This window comes from Lolium perenne, chromosome 2 (genome assembly GCF_019359855.2).
Source record: "Lolium perenne isolate Kyuss_39 chromosome 2, Kyuss_2.0, whole genome shotgun sequence".
In the NCBI taxonomy this organism is placed as follows: Eukaryota; Viridiplantae; Streptophyta; class Magnoliopsida; order Poales; family Poaceae; genus Lolium; species Lolium perenne.
The window spans coordinates 245,843,099-245,864,575 of NC_067245.2; the positions used below are offsets into that span (position 1 = coordinate 245,843,099).

The 21,477-nt window shown below is 45.1% G+C and overlaps 1 protein-coding gene and 1 long non-coding RNA gene across 2 annotated transcripts; both read left to right on the top strand.

The window, feature by feature from the left end:
* The first annotated feature begins 1,765 nt into the window (after positions 1–1,765).
* LOC127335486 (uncharacterized) lies at positions 1,766–12,148 on the top strand. The gene is made up of 3 exons (XR_007872820.2): positions 1,766–2,094; positions 3,384–3,464; positions 11,170–12,148. It is a non-coding gene; the product is annotated as an uncharacterized lncRNA (long non-coding RNA).
* A 913-nt stretch (positions 12,149–13,061) lies between these two features.
* On the top strand, positions 13,062–15,205 carry LOC127335487 (uncharacterized protein At4g06744). Its single transcript, XM_051362139.2, has one exon. The coding sequence runs from the start codon at positions 13,386–13,388 to the stop codon at positions 14,703–14,705; it is 1,320 nt and encodes a 439-aa protein (XP_051218099.1). The 5' UTR covers positions 13,062–13,385; the 3' UTR covers positions 14,706–15,205.
* Positions 15,206–21,477: the final 6,272 nt, after the last annotated feature.

The window sequence follows — 21,477 nt, forward strand, 5'->3', positions numbered from 1 at the left end:
GAGAGGGCCCAGAGTATATCTATCTGTCATCGGGATGGACAAATCCCACTCTTGATCCATATGCGTCAACTCACTCTTTCCGAATACTTAATCCCATCTTTATAACCACCATTTACGCAATGGCGTTTGATATAATTAAAGCATCCTTTCGGTGTAAGTGATTTACATGATCTCATGGTCGAAGGACTAGGTAACTATGTATCGAAAGCTTACAGCAAGTTGAACTTAATGACTTGATCTCATGCTATGCTTACTATGGGTGTGTCCATCACATCATTCACCTAATGATATGATCTTGTTATTAGTAACATCTTATGTTCATGATCAGGAAACCATGATCATCTATTAATCAACAAACTAGTTAAATGAGAGGCTCACACATGTATCAATGTTTCCGGTTAATACAATTATAGCATGGAGTGTAAACATTTATCATCAACACTAAGATATAACAATAATTATTTTATTATTGCCTCTCGGGCATATCTCCAACATTTTGCGTAGAGCACGCATCTTATTATTCCACCTTAATATCGGGATGTTACCAGCCATTGGTCTTTCCCATAGATACATTAATATTAGCAACAGTTAATATGGACCGGGTCGAAATGGCCCTACCAATGGTGCATGTGCACTTTGCGGGGAGCAGGAGGACTGCGACGACATCTTCTTCTCATGCCACCTTGCGAAGCTGATGTGGGCGGGGGCTAGGGAGCTCCTGCACTGCGATTGGAATCCAGCGGGGGCTGGACACTTCATCGGTCTCGTCCGGAATCTATCGGGGTCCTTACGTAGGCTAGCTTGGTTTACCTTTGCGGCTCAGTGTTGGGCGCTTTGGAACATTAGGAACAAACTAGCTATAGAAGGAAAAATTATCAACAACCCCGCTAATACTTTCTTCCACATGATCACTTATATGCAGAGGTGGAGGGTCCTCGTCAAGCCAAGGGACCGAGGGACGCTGGACGTGCTGATGGGAGAGGTTAGGAGCCTGCAGACGAGACTTCGTGCGGGAGCCTGAGACCCGGGAGCAGCGGAAGCCGACGCTGTTGTATCTTCATTGTTATCTCCAGTGTTAGTTGAGTCGGACTATGTGATGTGATGATGTGATGTGCGTATTCTTTGTCTTAGTGCGTGTTGTGGGGTTTGAGGAAGCCGGTGTACTTCGTGGTTGCCTTGTGGCTTTATATATAAAAGCCGGGCCGTGTGACCTTATGTTTAAAAATATGGACCGGGTAGAGTAGTAATGTTAAGCAACATCCTTTAGAGCATACCATCAGCGAGACAAATTGCAACCGCATCTTCATGATTCTGGATCAGGTGCAACATACTTCTCTGAAGTACCACATTTCTTCCCAGCAGCATCACCTCGTCCAACCTCATCAGCACACAGCCATCTAAGGAAATAAACACTATGGCGAAACTCCAGTCCATTTCTGTTCAGATTACTGCACCTTATTAACTTATTAATAGGTGGCTTATCCTTCTTAGATCAATTGCTTCGAACTTAAATAATTTAATGAGAATTTATAGATGCATCGTTCATGACCTCAGAGCGATACACAGAGGAGAAGAGAAGGCCTCGGCAGTGCACTGCGTACAGCGCCGTCCGCGGATGGATGGATGGATGCGAAAGCCCAGACCACGAGGCCCTCTTGCTGGAGGCCCAGCTTACCCATACCAAAATGCGGCCCAGTCAGCGTAAGTAATCCCTTGCGCAGTTCCGTTACGTTCTCCGGTTTCGTACAGCGCTGGCTTAAAATCGTGGTCCTTGGCGTCGCCGTCGCGTGAATCGGAAACGCAAACGGCGGCCCCCTCGCCGCCGCGAACGGAGAGATTCGGGCTGCAGGACAAGGGCGCGGTGGCGTCGTGGGAACGGTCGCGCACCTCTACAACGACGCCTCCATCCTGTCGCCGACCTCTTCGGAGATTCTCATCCTCCCGTTCGCGGTTCATCACCTGATTTCGACTGCTGAATTGTGTGTGTGCGTGCGTGCGTGCGGCGCAGGTGGTCAAGAAACTGGCGGTAAAATATCCCGGGTCAACTGGCGGCGCGGTAGCTCGTCACCTCTACCCGCTCCACTACGACGAGAAGTAAGCTAAGTCCCCTTCGTTTGTATTTCTCCTTGCCTGTGATAGTCGAGACAGATCGGGGCAACTATATATGTGGGCGATGTGGTGGCTATTACTGTTGCTTCAGATAGATTCACGCACTAGGCGGATGCTTAAATTGGCTGGCGCCTGGCAGTGCATCTTTGATATGTAAATCAAATTCTTTTGATGTTGTACACAAGGATCATGATATTTCATAAGTTCCAATTCTTTTGATGTTGTAGTTAACAGATCTGAGGGAATTGTCTCCCTTAATTCCTCATCCCCTTCCCTCCTCAACTCCCATGCCTTCCCACGAGATTTTAAGTCTCATACCCCTTTAGTTCCCATTCCCTAGTTGTAATCCACCCCCCCACCCCCCCCCCCCCCCCCCCCCCCACACCCAACCAAACACGCTGTCAGATCTGTTCCCTAGTGGGACCAAAACGATATTTGCTTCATATTTTTCTTGATGGTGGTAGGGATTCAGTTCCTGTATGTCCTGCACCCAAGCTGGAACTATTGTTAATGGAGTTCGTAGCACTATGTCAAGCATGACATGTTTTCAGCATTACACTGAAGAATATTAAGGACACGCAGGACACTAAATTCTGGTTTTGTTCTTGTCGCTACTAGCTCAAACGATGATGTCTCAATTCTTTTGAAATGCACATTGCCTCTTCTGTAGAGCTAAAATAGTGGGGTTAGTTTTTACATTAGCAAGTGTTGACTAGATCATTACCCCGAGAAAGTGAAGATAATTGTTGGACCGATTTTGTTTACTCTACGCTCTTGTCCTGATGCAACATATGAGATACTTTCTAGATGATTTTCCCTTGGTTCACGTCCCAGTTCTTGACTATGATTAAGTATGGTATGGAATGCTTGACTAATCATTTCTAAGTTGGAATAACTAACTTGTGTTAAATATCGTTGTGTAGTAACTGGTAAGTCGAATAACAATTTCGTAATGGCTAAGGCTACTCGTAGAAGGTGTCATGCGTGAGTTCTGTTTCTGTGATTGGTTGATCTCCGTATAGAACACAAGCACAAATTTGCACTCACACATTGGAACATGAAGCTACAAAGCTGAGCATTAATTGGGTTTCTTGTGCAGGCATAAGAATCTGATAATTTACCTATTTTTGCGCATTTTTCTAATTTAAATTTCTTGTTTAACTGAAAAGTTTTTATTCTTGCAGATGCTTAGCAATATATTAGTTTACTTTTTGCCAAGACTGCTCATTCATTGTTTACTCCACATTATTAATACTTGTTCATATGTGCGTCAGACCCATGTCAGGCTAGGGCTTTGAAGCTTGAAATCATCATCACCATCACTAGAGTCTCAAGCTATTTTTGAAGAATTTCAGGTATAGTTTTTGTAGCTGCAACATAAGGTTTAGCAGTTTAGCTGTCACGATGCCTTGCAATGCTATGTGTCTTTCTTACGTGGAAGTTTTTCTGGTACCTCTAATCGTCACACGCTCTTCAGAAACTGATCTAGCAGTACATACGTCTTTTTCTAAATTTCTCCCGGGGGCTACAATCAGCTTTGTTTTTTTTTTCTTGTATATCTTATCCATGGAAATGAAGGGCGGGCCTGGTGCAGCGGTAGAGCCTCACCGCCTGTGACCGAGAGGTCCCAGGTTCGAGTCGCGGTCTCCTCACATTGCACTTCATGAGGGTAAGGCTTGCCACTAACACCTTCCCCAGACCCCGCACATTGCGGGAGCTCTTAGCACTGGGTACGTCCTTTTTTTTATCTTATCCATGGAAATAATACAAAAACAGGCTGGGTGTAGTTGATATCAATTTGATATTAATATATTCTCTTTATCGAAAAAATACCCTTCTACTTTGTCGTGTTGTGTTCATTGTCCTTGAGCCAGTAACAAAGACATTTTGGTCAACGTGACTTGTCTTGTCATGAGGAGGGTGTAGAAAAGATCTGCATCAGTGATTCCACTTAGTCCAGTAGCTGTATAATCCCCCACTTCTTTGATTTCTTATGTTTTGTTGAGAAGGGCTCCCCTAATTATAAACACTGCAAGGTCACCTTTTTCAGTTTGGGCCATGAAGTTTTTCCCTAGCACATGGTTCATGTGTTTAAGCTTGTCGGTCCATTGCTCCAGCAGCATGTAGGAAGAGTTTCCAAACTGACCCATAAACCGACAAAAACCACCGTTGTTACTATGCTATTACCATTGGAACAAATATACAAACTAATGAAGTCTGAGCTGTCAGGTCTGATTTTTTATAGTGTTGGCCATATTTGTAGTGTTCATATTTGTGTTGTGGTACTAATAACAATTTGGTTCGTCTTTCTTGAACCAAGGCAAAATATTCCTTTTCATCGATAAAGAAGAGCATTAGCTAGTTTATAAGGGAAACTGACTAAAAACCAATACAACACAATGCCACACGCCCACCAATGTCGTCCTGCGAATCTGAATACATCGCAGTGGCGACGGCGGCGTGCCAAGGAGTATGGCTCGGCCGTTTGCTTGGCGATCTGCTGGGGACTGATCCCCTCGTTGCTGATCTGCACGTGGACAACAAGTCTGCAATCCAATTGTGCAAGAACCCCGTGTTCCACGACCGTAGCAAGCACATCGAGGTGCATTACCACTTTATCAGGAACTGCATCGAGGATGGAACCGTCACGGTTCAGTTTGTTGGCACTGAAGATCAACTTGCAGATGTTCTCACAAAGGCTCTAGGGGTCGAGTGTGATTCTAGCTGCTCCGCGAGAAGATCAACATTGTCAGGATTAAATAGTTTGCTGCGTCTGGCTTACGGGGAGTTTGTTGTAATAAACCAGCGCAGCATATTCAGTTAGTTAGCTGTTAGTCTGTTTCATCACTTAGCAAGTTTCATGTTTAGTTTCAGTTAGCGTTTAGCTGCTCCAAGTTTCTAACAACTTGGAGCGATTCTTGTGCGAGGCACGATTCGGTCTGTGGTGCGACTAATTGGATCGCGGGCTCGTGCCTTTGCTTTGTAGCTCGAATAAAAGGAATGAGGCGTAAACAGAAAAGATCGCAAGTTGTGCGCGACACAAACATTGTCTCTCGTTCGTTTTGCTCTACCTTTGTACCTCTTCCTCACCTTCGACAATATTTAGAGACATCACTCTCGTGTACTTGCATGTAGAGCTTCTAGTTGTTGTTATAATTTGTTGACCTGTTGGTTGAGCTTAGAGTTGTGCTTTTGGGTTTCTGCTGTAGCACGAGCTTATACCCACGAGGCTGCGATCACTTGCATTTCAGAGTGTCCTTGTATGCAGTCTAGAAAATATTTTTCTCTATTCACTTGAAACTGGACCTTCAGTTTCTTTTCCTTATTTTCAATCTCAGTACTTTGTTCTAAATACAAAAGTACAATTATAGGTATGTTATCAGTATTCATACTAGAAGAGATGAAACAACAATAATACGATGCACAACATGAATAATCATGGCAACAAAGAAGCATGCCTAACGCACAACACTGAATAACTAGAGAATAATCCAAAGTTGATTTACTCACATAAACATCATTGGACTTTGTGTTAGACAATATTCCTTTCGTGTGGGTCAGTTCCCACGGAGTAATCTAGTCTAACTCTTCTCCATTTTCCAACTCTCGATGTCAGTAGTATAACAATGAGATGCTTGAGTCGTGAAAGCATAGTTAGAAGCGAAGCATACATATTTTATTAGATGCATACCTTCTCAAAACTTAGTTGGGAGTATGATTTTGATCTAGTTCTGTGTTTTGCATTCAATTTTTACATCAGAGTCTTTAGTCTTTTTTAGTCGGATAAACCATTTCATCTAAATACATAGTAGAGAAACAGTGAGCATAGAGATAACTAGAAATTTTGAATCAATGCCATCTATTCCCACTCTTCTGGTTGTAAATCTTTCGGCACATTAGCCAATCTAGTAGCACTAGTTTCGTGTATGCCTTGTAAATAGAGGAAAGAGTTGACCGCCTGCCTCTGTATCGCTCTTTCGCAACTTTCAAAAAAAAATTCTTCTGTTTCTGGTGTATCTTCCAAATCATACACCGAAGGAACAGCCTTAAGTAGTGCATTGTCGATAGAAAAATAAGATAACACATGACAACAAGGTTGTACGCACTATAATTGCTGCAACTATGAATCGATGGATGGTAGGGTGAATGTCCGACCACCTTCTCACTCCAATGAGTGGTAACTTTCTTTTCATTATGACTACCACGTCATCCTTGAATGAACGATTGTTTATTCCTATTGTACCACACAATTTCTCAAAGAATTCAATATTAAGATTTGCAGATCCATTGGCAAGACACTTCTTATTTGTTTTGAAACCTTTCAGAACACCTCATGGTTTCTTCTTCTGTCCATTGCTACAATCCAAAATAATAAATGAAGTATTGCATTACTCGGTATTAAATCCTATTATGAAGAAAAAAAGAACAAAAATGATCCTCGGTATTCCATTAAGGTTGTATTCCTACTAAGAAACTCTGGGCTATACTCTACATTCGATCCCAGCCATCACATTTTCATTTCTTACAATTTATACCGAGTAATGTAATACTTCATTTATTATTTCGGGTTTTAGAAACAAATGGATAGAAGAACAAATCGCCAGCTTTTTTCAAAGGTTTCAAAGCAAGTAAGATGCGTTTTGCCATTGGATCTGCAAAGCTTAATATTGAATTCTGTGGGAAGTTGGGTTGTACAATAGGTATGAACAATCGTTCATTCAAGGATGACATGGTAGTCATAATAAAAAGAAAATTACCACTCATTCGAGTGAGGAGGTGGTCAGACATTCAACCTAGTATCCCTCAACTCATTGTTGCAGCAATCATAATGCGTACAACCTTGTTGTCATGTGCAATCTTATTTTTTCATCGACAATGCACTACTTAAGTCTATTCTTTTGGTGTATGCCTTACCTGACATATGAGATTTGAAATATAAACCAGAAACAGAAGAAAACAAATCTGAAAATTGCGAAAGAGCGATATAGAGGCTCGCGATCAACTCTTTCCTCTACTTACAAGGCATACAAAACTGATGCTGCTAGATTGGCTAATGTGCCAGAAGATTTACAACCAAAAGAGTGAGAATGGATGATTAAGTTCTTTGGCACTGATTGAAAATTTGTACTTATCTCTAAGTTCACTGCTTCTCTACTAAGTACTTAGATGAAACGGCTTGTCTAACTGGTTTTATTTTGTTTCAATAAATGCATAGCGAAGCACCCAAAATAAGAAAATGAATACAAAACACAAAACTGAATCAAAATCATACTCCAAACTAAGTTTTGAGAAGGTACAAGTCTATCTAAATATGTATGCTTTGCTGATAACAATGCTTTCATGATTCAAGTATCTCATTGTTATACTATAAAGACTTGGAAAGTCGAGAAGAGCTAGACTTGATTGCTCCTTGGGAACTGACCCACACGGCGAAAGGAACATGGTCTAACATAGTGTCCAAGGATGTTTATGTGACTAAACTGACATTGGGTTATTCTCTAGATATTCAGCGGTGTGCGTTACACAGGTTGTCATGATTATTCAAGTTGTGCATTGTATTATTATTGTTTCATCTCTTATAGTGTGAATATTGATGACATACCTATAATTGTACTTTTCGTATTTAGGACAAATCATGTAGTGAGATTGAAAATAAGAGAAAGATAAACTCAAGGTCCAGTTTCAAGTATCAAGTAAATAGAGAAACAATATTTTCTATACTGCATAAAAGGACAATTTGAAATGCAAGTCATCGCTGCCTCGTGGGTTTGGACACATGGCCAAACCAGCATATGGTTCTAAAAGGATTCGATGCCAGGTGGATGCGCAAGTTCGTGCTACAGTACAAAACCGAAAGCACAACTCTGAGGTCAGCCAATAGGTCAAAGAATTACATGATCAACTAGAAGTTGAACTTGCAAGTACACAAGAGATGATTAACATGGAGCGTGCCGAGAGAGAAATCCTTGAGGAGAGGTTAAAGGAAGAACATGATGAGAGGGAAAGATTTTTGGAAGCGGAGCGAAGTTCAAGATTGCAATTTGAAAAATACAGGATGGCAAAGTTTAGAAAATTGAGCCAACAACTGGAAAACCAATAGGTGATTATAGTCATATGTTTGATAACTTAAAATATTTATGTTCTTTACTTGAATTGCTTAAGAGCATCTCCAGCCGCGTCCCCCAAAGCATCCCCCAAAGCAATTTGGGACGCGCCGGACCAAAAATCCGTTCCAACCGCGTCCCCCAAAGCCCAATTTTGTTCGGCGTGCCCCGATACGGTGTCCGGCGCCCCGAGCCCGTCCCCGTCCCATAGGGGACGCTCCGGGCACGCCGGACACAACGAAAAGCGAGGCGAAGCGAGACGGGCCCGACGTGTCAGTGGCTCAGTGAAAAATCGTCTCCCACTCCCACCAAATCCCGCCCCTCCCGCCATATCGCGCCTATCCCGCCACGCATTTCTGGCCTCCCAACACATATCCCGCCGCCGATTCATTTCTCCTATCCCGCCGATTTGTTTCTCCCTCCCGCCGTCCACCCGCCGCCGCTACCCTCTCCCCATTCCATGGCGCCGCCGACAGCCCCCAAAAAGATGGCCAAGCAAGCGGCCAAGAAGCCGCTGGGCAATGCTTGGAAAGGGGCGAAAGCGCCGTTCGCGAAGCCGCGGAAGGCGCCGGCTCCGAAGAATAAGCCGGAAGGATGGACCGATGATCAGTGACATCAAGACTGTCTGCGCCGGAAGATGGAGACGGCGGAGCGGAAAGGACGGAGGGCGACGGAGCAGCCAACACATAATGGCCGGGTGTCTCGCCGCCACCAACGCGAGCCCATATAGTACGAACGTGCCAGTGTACGTTCCGGGAGTGTTCTCCCCGTCGTCATCCGCCTTCTACAACGACGGCCCCTCCGGCACTCCCGGGTGCGTGACGCCTAACTTGTTGCCCCACTACCAGGATGCGCTGCCGCATGGCGGCTTCAACCCCAACAACCTCTACTCCCCGGCGTACGAGCAGCGCGAGCCAGGACTTGGTGCGGACGGCGACCCTTTCACTGGCCGTAGGGGGCCGCTCGAATTCGATGGCGCCGGTGCTGAGGGTGCTGAGGAAGAGGGCGGGAGTGAGGACGAGGAGGATGATGAAGAGGAGGAGGTGGAGGATGAGGACGACGACGAGGACGAAGAGGGCGGAGAGGAAGAGGACGAGGAGGGTGCCGGTGACAATGATCTCGTGGAGGTGGACGCGGACGGCGTGAAGAAGAAGAAGAAGAAGGCGTCGGGCACACGAGGCCCCAAGTGGACGGTTTTGGAGGATCTTTGTCTGTGCGAGTCGTGGGCGACGATGAGCCATGACTCCATCATCGGCACCAACCAAAAATACGGGAAGTATTGGGCGAGGATCAAGGCTGAGTTCGATGAGCGCAAGCTCATCAACAACGACTACAACAAAGTGACAATGAAGAGGAGCCAAAAGGCAATGTCGACGCGATGGGCCATCATCCAGGCGTCGGTGAACTCCTTCCATGGATACCATCACGACTTAGTGATGAGAGCCGACAGCGGCGCCGACGTCTCCCAAATGGTACGACTCTTTCTTCCATAATCTGTAGCGCCTACATTGTGTTCGATGAAATGATTCCGCTTCCTTTGGCTAGTTTGATAGGGCCATGGAGGTTTACCGGAGGAACTCGGATGGCCATAAGTCGTTTGCGTTGATGCATTGCTATAGCAAGCTCAAAGTGAACGAGAAATGGCGGTTGACGTGCCTGTCACTGTCCAAGGGGAAGGACACCATTGATCTGGACGCGCCGCTGGTAACGTCGGCATGGCGTCCTACTGGCAACAAGGCTGCTAAGGCCGCCTTGGCTGACGCCGCGTCGTGTGAGAAGACTCAGGCGTCGATCACGAAATGACTCGCGGACGTCTCCTCGACCTTTCTCTCCCGCGACAAAAAGGCCGACGAAAGGTGGGCGGAGCTGCTCAAGAGGCAAGAGGAGAAGTTGGAGCTCAAGAAACGCAGGGACGACATGTCCTTGCTGAGAGCGTCGACAGAGGGAATGTCTCCCCGGACGCGGGCGGCGCACAACTTCTTCAAAGCCAGATCCTCGACGACATCGAAGCCAAAATGGCAGCGGCCGATGCTGTGGCTGACGCGGCGGCCCAGGAAGCGGCAGCGGCAGCAACCGCAGAGCAAGAGCCGGCTGACGCGTCTTCGACTGCTACACCTGCGTCGGCCTATGCGACGACGGCGGAGCAGACCGAGCATGCACAGCACCAGGCAGATCGCGACGAGGTCATCGTGATCGATGGGCCTGCGTCGACTCAGGATACGTCGCCGTCGGCCAACCCCTTCTTCTAATTTAGCATGCACTATGGTCTGTAATATGATCGCGCGCCCAGTACTTTGATCGCCGCTACTCTGATCGCGACGATTCGGCGGGAACGATCTCTTTTGATTGGGGGCGGCGTTTGGGGGACGCGGCTGGGGAGCGACGTCCCCAAACGCGGCACGAACAAAACACGTCCCCCAAACGCTCAATCCAGTGCGGTTTGGGGGACGCGGCTGGAGATGCTCTAAAGTGCACTTGTATATTTGCAGTTGCTTAAAAGGAATCATGACAAAGAAAATATTACTCCGAACTTGCAAAATAATGTTATATCGACCCCTATACTAGGGGTGCAAAGAAAAATATGATTTCTTCAAATATGCTCATAAACTTTGCAAAGAATAATCGCCAGTTTCGAGTCAGTCAGAGCCTTGCTTTGTCTCCGAAATTGGGTTGTTCTAAGAAGTGTAGTGCCGACAGGAGCAAGAGCAGGTAAGTATTCCACTCACATAAGCACTCTGTGTTACATACATCTCTTTTTTACTTGTCACTTTGCTCGTGTGGCATGGTTCAGCTATCCTTTGGTTCGTCAGATCTGATGCTTATTACAGACTGCAACTCTTATGTCTCAATTTTTTTTTATAAATTTGTCCATGAATCACCCTTATGCTACCCTGGAAAACATTCTAACATTTATGTGGTGTATTTGGAAGCCTAGAAATGACAACCTATTTTGCAGAAAACCAGGGCCTCCATACCAGGTGTACCAAGCGGCAAGAACAATTCAACAAAACATGGAGATGCTCGATCCTGGTTGATTCCATTTTGCAGGCTCAGGCCATCATAAAAGAAGCAACTCATGCAACCAATTATCTACCAGCAATAAGAACAACAATAAGGACAGATCTTGTCATTACAGGGAATTAGATCTTCTCGGACGCCTCGTGGAAAAACATGAAGATACCAGGAAGAGATGACTCCCAAGCAACTGGCATTGGTCTCTTTCTTCATGATTCAAGCCTTGCAGAGCAAGCGCCAACACCATTTCATGCCGATGCGGCAGCTCTTCTTCTTGCGACAAAGGTGGCGCGGTCGCTTCAGCTACAACAAGTTACTTTTCTGACGGACAATCTTTCTCTTGCAAGAGCTTCAGCGACAAACTCCATCTCCGCTCAGCAGGTTCCATGGGAACTAAGAGACGTCATGGCCTCCTTACAAATTTAGATCTTTGAGGTATGGGAGCCAAAGACTTACCATAACACTCAAAAGTTGAATGTTACCCGAAAGTGAAGACAACAAAAGCTGGGAGGTTCTTGAGAATCGTCTCGGTAGTACCGGATCGAATGTAGCACTCTCACAATTTAGTTTTGACAAAAGCTGCTAAGTTGCCTCTTGAAGGTGCCAGATGGATTTGTCCTGGAAATACCAGCCGTATATAGGAATATTTCTGGACACATTTTAATGAAGAATCGGAGGTTCCGACTTGACCGCACTAGAAGTACCGGCAGAAATAGAGAGTTGACAAAAACGCATGTCTTTGCGAGTCTCAAACTCACATGGTCTGACTAACCGAGATGGAGAAACATGGAGGTACCGAGTAAGTGTTAAAAATGTGAGTTTGGAGATTTTTTTCAAGTAGATTTTGAACGAAACTCTGTAGGGTATGTATATGTGGGATCATTTCTCGTTATGCTTTGTGATGTGCTCTTTTCGTAGTACGCCACACCCAGCATGATCCACTTTTGCGATATCCCTGATCAAAGGATGTTAAAAAGAAGAACTGGTCATGGCTTGATGATAGAGAACTAAAATCTGCAAACTTTGCACAAAATTGGTTAGTTCCCTGAGATTGCCTTGTCATGAATAATCCAAAAGATCTTTGGGATCAAGATACGCTTTCATGGGCTCCTCCTGGATCACCTGCGGCAGCGACACGGGAGAGAAGAAATATTCTGGAGTAAAGATATCTAATCTTACAATTTATCTTCCATTCAATCTATCATTTTGATCAATGTTTACTCTCGCTGATCAATATATATGCATTTTTTTACTGCATCTCAGGAAGAGCCAAGTGAAGTAACACCAAAATTTTCAAGTGCAGGCTCAAAATGTAAGGATTTTGACGGTGCCCCTGGTCCTTCTGTATTTATTAGTTACTCAAATATTTTGGTGCATTTTGCAGATGGAAATTTTCGCATGCAGCATTTTTTTTGTCTAACTCATGATGTGTTCCGTTAATTAGAGTTATCTGAAACATTGAATGGTTTCTTAATTAGTCTGCTCAGATATATCAAGAACTGATTGTTCGAGGAAACCATAAGGAACGGTCTTTATTATGAACTGTGAAGTTGTAGTCATCTGTATAGCTATCAATCAACGTATCTTATCTTTGTTATGTGTATATGTACTTTGATTTTTTAAGACCATGTATTTAACGGTAAACACTCTCGAACTCGCTCTGTTTTGTAATCACTTCTTTATTTCGTTGTACCGGTGTTTATTTACATCACGATTACACACACAAAATAAGACAAGTGTGCATGAAACACACTAGTACAATTTGCTGCCCTCAGGATGAGAAGATTAGTCCACTCGGTCACGATGTCACGCTCTACATTTATCTGGGGGTTGGCCTTTATTAGGCCACCGCACATGCAAATGAGCTCTGCAATAACTTGGAAACAGGGGAGGAGGATCAGTATAGCGATGGAACTCCTACACCCATCCAACACACTACAGTAAGCGACAGCCAACGCAGGACGAGTTCCAGCTTCTCTGAACAAACATCAACAACAGTTGGTAGAGTCTGCATGCTTTCTTAACCGTGGTCCGTGGGTGCAAGTGTTTATATACATCCCGCGCCCTTAGAACCAGGCCACTCAGTTTGCGCGAGGGCAACTCCGCGCCAAACTTGCCCGACACACTGTTCTCAATTCTGCCGCCGCGATCAGAAAAATGGCAGGTCTGCCAGGCGGCGGCCGCCTCGCTCTCTTCTGCGTCTTGGCTGTTTCGTGCATTGCGCTCGCGGCGCGCACCTCCGACGCCACCGGGCGGGACGCTGGCGTCGGCACCGACAAGCACCCCATCAGGTACGCCGCGCCTCCGCCACCGCCGATGTCGTCCGAGCCGCGGGCATGCGAGTTCGAGAACTTGCGCCTGTACAAGGCGTACCTCGTGATCAAGAAGTTCAAGAAGACGGTGACCCGCGACCCCAAGGGCGTCACCAGCACCTGGACCGGCACCGACCTCTGCGGCTCCTACAAGGGCTTCTTCTGCGAGCGGCCGCGCAACATCCCTGACAGGACCGTCGCGTCCGTCGACTTTAACGGCTACCAGCTGCATGCCGACTCCCTGCAGGGCTTCGTGGACGGCCTCCCGGACCTGGCGCTGTTCCACGCCAACTCCAACAACTTCGGCGGCGCCCTGCCCAACCTCAACAAGCTGCAGTACTTCTACGAGCTGGACGTGAGCAACAACAGGCTCGCGCCCGCGCCGTTCCCGACGGACGTGCTGGGCCTCGCCAACGCCACCTTCATCGACATCCGCTTCAACAGCTTCTTCGGCGAGCTGCCGGCGGGGATCTTCTCCTCGTTCCCGGAGGTGCAGGCCATCTTCGTCAACAACAACCAGTTCTCCGGCAACCTCCCGGACAACCTCGGCGACTCCCCCGTGAACTACCTCTCCCTCGCCAACAACCAGTTCACCGGGCCGATCCCCGCGTCCATCGCCCACGCCGCCGACACGCTCCTCGAGGTGCTCTTCCTCAACAACATGCTCAGCGGCTGCCTTCCCTACGAGCTCGGCCTGCTCGCCCAGGCCACGGTCATCGACGCCGGCACGAACCGGCTCACGGGCCCCATCCCGTGCTCGTACGCGTGCCTGCGGAACGTGGAGCAGCTCAACCTGGCGGACAACCTCCTCTACGGCGTGGTGCCCGACGCGCTCTGCCGTCTCGCCACCGACGGCCACCTCGCCAACCTCACGCTCTCCGGCAACTACTTCACGTGGCTGGGGGAATCCTGCTGGGACCTGATCAGCGAGGGGAAGCTCAACGTCGACCGCAACTGCATCCCTTATGCGCCCAACCAGCGGTCCTACGAGGAGTGCGCCGAGTTCTTCCACGAGAACTGGACCAAGATGACGACGTGCCCCGTCAACTTCCACGTGCCATGCGAGGACCACCACGAGGGCTACGGCAGTGTGGACGCCGGCAGGGAGGAGGCGAAGGCGGCGGAGGAGTACCAGTACCGGACCTACTCGGCACTGAAACCGTAAGGCCCAGACCGGCCGGCGAGGGCACGTACGTACAGGTGTTTAAAGGAAGAAAGCACTGTCCGGCCGTCTCGTGAACGTGCGTATGCGACACGGCGCAGAGCTAGCTGCTTCGTCGTTGCGACGGCTGGTTTGGTTGATCCATATTGTTGTCGTGTGTACTTTTCTAGTAGTTGTGTTCCGTTCATCATCCACTGTTACGGCCCACTTATAGTTCAGGTGCTTTGCATGGTATGTGTACTACCCGGCATGCCTCGACGTGGTCATAGGTCACAAGTCACAATTCACAAGTGACTGAGTTTCATTTAATGAATCATAACGATAACGATAATGCAGATCGATCATTCAAGCTAGGGACAGCTAGGTGGTTGTGAGTTGTGACCTTGAGAAAGATGTGCTTGTACTAGTAGTTCTCAATTTATGTTTTTTTTTCATTTTTCTCCATAAGTGTAATGAATCTGTGCAGATGTCATCGTGTTGTATTAGGATCCTGATTTTGTTCAGCATGATGCATCTGTAGACTACATACACTTAATCGAAAACAAGCTAAGAACTTGCCTTTCAGGAAAAGTTTTCGAACAATCCGAATGTTGTTTGGTTGACCACACATGATTATTGGGCAGCACGCTAATATTCACCATATATGTTTATGATAGTTTTCCCATGATAAGTGTAGCCTTTTGAAATTAACATCTCTTAGAGAGAGCTAGGGCTTTACTTTCTGGCCACTGGGTGCGAGCGTATTATTAGGAAGATATCAAATATCAAGGCTAAGCATCTGCTTTGAGAAAAATTCAAGGTTGGACATAGCCTATCCTCGATACACGCTCCAACATCAACCGATGTGGTTAAAGTTGAGGGCCTAACCTGGTTTGGGGTTTTCACTGGTGGCTGGGAGAAACTCCCTCTCGTAGATGGGATGTTGAGTAGAGGAAAAAAAGGACCTTCAGTAGGTCAGGCACTAGGTTGGGCCTCATGGACCATTTGGAACTTAATGAAGGCCCCACAGGTATCAAATATTTTTTTTAACAGATATCCAACATTTCCTCTAAGATGGGTGATAAATGTCAAGCATTCTCATCTTTGCACAGACAAGATTACACTCTTTTGTTTCTAACCCAAATAGTAAACAACTTGTTTTTCTGATCTCACATAAGACAATGATATAATTCCTAAATCAATGTTTTCTTTATTAAATAACATGTCTATCTCCACATCTTTGGTTCGGTCATGTTGAACCGGATTATTTGTTATGTTTATGGCAGACATGTTATACATCACACCTTCAAGCACTGTTGGATCCTCTTGGGGACCAAACCAGGCTATGGCCCGGTCTTTCCTAACTGAAAAGAAATATTAACAAGGTGTTTTCAGCCAACAGCTTCATTAAATATTAATTTATCAACAATAATTGGCCCAGTCTACCTCGACAGGCCTCGCCTTGAGTGACAACCACGGTCCGCCAGTGCCTTCAAGCTTTCTTACCTTAACGCTTTGATGACCCACAAGTATAGGGGGTGTATCGTAGTACTTTCGATAAATAAGAGTGTCGAACCCAACGAGGAGCAGAAGGTGTTGACAAGCAATTTCGATGAAGGATTCACTGTAAATGCTCATAGACAAGTTTTCAGGGGGTTTTGATATAGCAGATAAGTAAAATACAAGTAAGTAAAATGCGGGAATAATAATTGCAGCGAGTGGCCTAATCCTTTTTAGCACAAAGGACAAGCCGGTTTGTTTACTTATGATGACCAAACGTTCTTGAGGACACACGGGAATTTAGTCTAGTGCTTTCGCTTCATATAGTTGATTAATCTTCATTGTTTTGATAAGTGTTGTGTGGGTGAACCTATGCTAATGCACCGCCCTTCCTAGGACTAATACATACTTGTGATTAAAACCCTTGCAAGCATCCGCAAATATAAGAAATTAATTAAGATAAATCTAACCACAGCCTTAAACTCTGAGATCCTGCTATCCCTCATGCATCGATATACCAACGGGGGTTCAGGTTGCTGTCACTCCGGCAACCCCACAATTAGCAAACGAATACAAGATGCATTCCCCTAGGCCCATAAAGGTGAAGTATCATGTAGTCGACGTTCACATGACACCAGTAGAAGAATAACACCACAACTTAAATATCAAACCATTAAATATTACTCAACATAGTTCACTACTAATATTTAGACTTCACCCATGTCCTCAAGAACTAAACGAACTACTCACAAGACATCATATGGAACATGATCAGAGGTGATATGATGATGAATAACAATCTGAACATAAACATTGGTTCAATGGTTTCACTCAATAGCATCAATAACAAGGAGTAATCAACACCGGGAGAGTTTCCCCTATGAAATAATCAAGATTCAACCCTAGATGTTACAGCGGAGACGAGGTGCAGCGGTGGAGATGATGGTGTCGGCGGTGGAGATGATGATGATGATGATCCCAATGAAGTCCAGCTCGATGACGGTGACGATGGCGACGATTTCCCCCTCCGGGAGGGAATTTCCCGGCAGATTTCAGCCTGCCGTAGAGCTCTTTTCTCTCTGGTGTTTTTCCGCCCCGCAGAGGCGGCTGTGTCTCTCCTCGATGATCCCCCGCACCTTAGGGTTTTTGGGAGATGAAGTACGCGAAAGGGAGATGGCCGAGGGGGGTTGTGGGCCCCCTCCCCACATGGCGGCGCGCTAGGCCTGGTGGCCGCACCGGCCTATGGGGAGGGCCCATGGTGGCCCTCCTCGGCCTCCCCTTCTGGCTAGCTCCGTCATTTGGAAAAATAGGAGCTTCGGTATATTTTCCGTCAATTGTTGATCTTCAGAAATATTGTATCATGACGGTGCTTTTTCCAGCAGAATCCTGACTCCGATGAGTAATTCTCCAATAATCATGAAACATGCAAAATAGGTGAAATAACATAAGTATCATCTCTAAATATGAAATATATCAATGAATAACAGTAAATTATGATATAAAATAGTGATACAAAATGGACGTATCAACTCCCCCGAAGCTTAGACCTCGCTTGTCCCCAAGCGAAACTGAACTCAGTAAACAAGACCACATGTTTATGGAGTGAAGAGTCGTTAAATGAAATACGGACAAGAAGCATCACATTTATTAATTCACACAAGACATTCTAGTAAAAACTTCCTCATATAACTCAACTTGAAACAAGTAAAGGGAAATCACAATTAAAGGTGCATAGGAAATTATAATTGGTGATGGCAAACTTCGTTCTTGGTCAAAGAACAATTAACAGATTGTACTTATCTTTTGAGCAGAGTCTTTATATTAGAGCTTATATGGCAGAACTTACATGCTCAATCATGACAATCTTCTCATAATTGTTGATAACCTTCAAAGTCATATTCATTCAGATAAAATTTGTACTAAACAAGGAAGAATAAAAGACATGATTAAATAAATCACAATATAAATGGTTGGATCACAACAACTCAATTGCTTGCTTGAGATAGAGGGAAATAGGTTTACTGACTCAACATAAAAGTAAAAGATAGGCCCTTCGCAGAGGGAAGCAGGGATTAAATCATGTGCTAGAGCTTTTCAAGTTTTGAAATCATATAGAGAGCATAAAAGTAAAGTTTTGAGGGGTGTTTGTTGTTGTCAACGAATGGTAGTGGGCACTCTAACCCCCTTGTCAAACAGACTTTCAAAGAGCGGCTTGATGGCGTGTAACTCACACGTTCGTTGGGAACCCCAAGAGGAAGGTATGATGCGCACATCAGCAAGTTTTCCCTCAGAAAGAAACCAAGGTTTATCGAACCAGGAGGAGCCAAGAAGCACGTTGAAGGTTGATGGCGGCGGGATGTAGTGCGGCGCAACACCAGGGATTCCGGCGCCAACGTGGAACCTGCACAACACAACCAAAGTACTTTGCCCCAACGAAACAGTGAGGTTGTCAATCTCACCGGCTTGCTGTAACAAAGGATTAACCGTATTGTGTGGAAGATGATTGTTTGCAGAAAACAGTAAAACAAGTATTGCAGTAGATTGTATGCGATGTAAAGAATAGGACCGGGGTCCACAGTTCACTAGAGGTGTCTCTCCCATAAGATAAAAGCATGTTGGGTGAACAAATTACAGTCGGGCAATTGACAAATAGAGAGGGCATAACAATGCACATACATGTCATGATAAATATAGTGAGATTTAATTGGGCATTACGACAAAGTACATAGACCGCTATCCAGCATGCATCTATGCCTAAAAAGTCCACCTTCAGGTTATCATCCGAACCCCTTCCAGTATTAAGTTGCAAAACAACAGACAATTGCATTAAGTATGGTTCGTAATGTAATCAATAACTACATCCTTAGACATAGCATCAATGTTTTATCCCTAGTGGCAACAACACATCCACAACCTTAGAACGTCCCAGATTCAATGGAGGCATGAACCCACTATCGAGCATAAATACTCCCTCTTGGAGTTAAGAGCAAAAACTTGGCCAGAGCCTCTACTAATAACGGAGAGCATGCAAGATCATAAACAACACATAGGTAATAACTTGATAATTAACATAACATAGTATTCTCTATCCATCGGATCCCGACAAACACAACATATAGTATTACAGATAGATGATCTTGATCATGTTAGGCAGCTCACAAGATCCAACAATGAAGCACAATGAGGAGAAGACAACCATCTAGCTACTGCTATGGACCCATAGTCCAGGGGTGAACTACTCACTCATCACTCCGGAGGCGACCATGGCGGTGAAGAGTCCTCCGGGAGATGAATCCCCTCTCCGGCAGGGTGCCGGAGGAGATCTCCAGAATCCCCCGAGATGGGATTGGCGGCGGCGGCGTCTCTGGAAGGTTTTCCGTATCGTGGCTCTCGGTGCGGGGGTTTCGCGACGAAGGCTATTTGTAGGCGGAAGGGCAGGTCGGGGGCCACACGAGGGCCCACACTATAGGTCGGCGCGGCCGTGGCTTGGGCCGCGCCGCCTATAGTCCGGCCACCTCGTGGCCCCACTTCGTCTCCTCTTCGGTCTTACGGAAGCTTCGTGGCAAAATAGAACCCCGGGCGTTGATTTCGTCCAATTCCGAGAATATTTTGTTACTAGGATTTACGAAACCAAAAACAGCGTAAAACAAAGAATCGGCACTTCGGCATCTTGTTAATAGGTTAGTTCCAGAAAATGCACGAATATGACATAAAGTGTGCATAAAACATGTAGATATCATCAATAATGTGGCATGGAATACAAGAAATTATCGATACGTCGGAGACGTATCAGCATCCCCAAGCTTAGTTCTGCTCGTCCCGAGCAGGTAAAACGATAACAAAGATAATTTCTGGAGTGACATGCCATCATAACCTTGATCATACTATTTGTAAACATATGTAATGAATGCAGCGATCAAAACAATGGAAATGACATGAGTAAACAAGTGAATCATAAAGCAAAGACTTTTCATGAATAGCACTTCAAGACAAGCATCAATAAGTCTTGCATAAGAGTTAACTCATAAAGCAATAAATCAAAGTAAAGGTATTGAAGCAACACAAAGGAAGATTAAGTTTCAGCGGTTGCTTTCAACTTATAACATGTATATCTCATGGATAATCGTCAACATAGAGAAATATAATAAGTGCAATATGCACGCATGTAAGAATCAATGCACAGTTCACACAAGTGTTTGCTTCTTGAGGTGGAGAGAAATAGGCGAACTGACTCAACATAAAAGTAAAAGAATGGTTCTTCAAAGAGGAAAGCATCGATTGCTATATTTGTGCTAGAGCTTTTATTTTGAAAACATGAAACAATTTTGTCAACGGTAGTAATAAAGCATATGAGTTATGTAAATTATATCTTACAAGTTGCAAGCCTCATGCATAGTATACTAATAGTGCCCGCACCTTGTCCTAATTAGCTTGGACTACCGGATCATCGCAATACACATGTTTTAACCAAGTGTCACAATGGGGTACCTCCATGCTTTGTACAAAGGTCTAAGGAGAAAACTCGCATTTTGGATTTCTCGCTTTTGATTATTCTCAACTTAGACATCCATACCGGGACAACATGGACAACAGATAATGGACTCCTCTTTAATGCATAAGCATGTGGCAACAATTATTATTCTCATATGAGATTGAGGATATATGTCCAAAACTGAAACTTCCACCATGAATCATGGCTTTAGTTAGCGGCCCAATGTTCTTCTCTAACAATATGTATGCTCCAACCATTAAGGTGGTAGATCTCTCTTACTTCAGACAAGACGGACATGCATAGCAACTCACATGATATTCAACAAAGAATAGTTGATGGCGTCCCCAGAAACATGGTTATCGCACAACAAGCAACTTAATAAGAGATAAAGTGCATAAGTACATATTCAATACCACAATAGTTTTTAAGCTATTTGCCCCATGAGCTATATATTGCAAAGGTGAATGATGAAATTTTAAAGGTAGCACTCAAGCAATTTACTTTGGAATGGCGGAGAAATACCATGTAGTAGGTAGGTATGGTGGACACAAATGGCATAGTGGTTGGCTCAAGGATTTTGGATGCATGAGAAGTATTCCCTCTCGATAAAAGGTTTAGGCTAGCAAGGTTATTTGAAACAAACACAAGGATGAACGGTGCAGCAAAACTCACATAAAAGACATATTGTAAACATTATAAGAATCTACACCGTCTTCCTTGTTGTTCAAAACTCAATACTAGATATTATCTAGACTTTAGAGAGACCAAATATGCAAACCAAATTAGCAAGCTCTAGGTGTTTCT

Bases quoted from the DNA above. Each gene is read 5' to 3' on its own strand.
- LOC127335487 (XM_051362139.2), top strand. From the start codon at position 13,386: ATGGCAGGTCTGCCAGGCGGCGGCCGCCTCGCTCTCTTCTGCGTCTTG.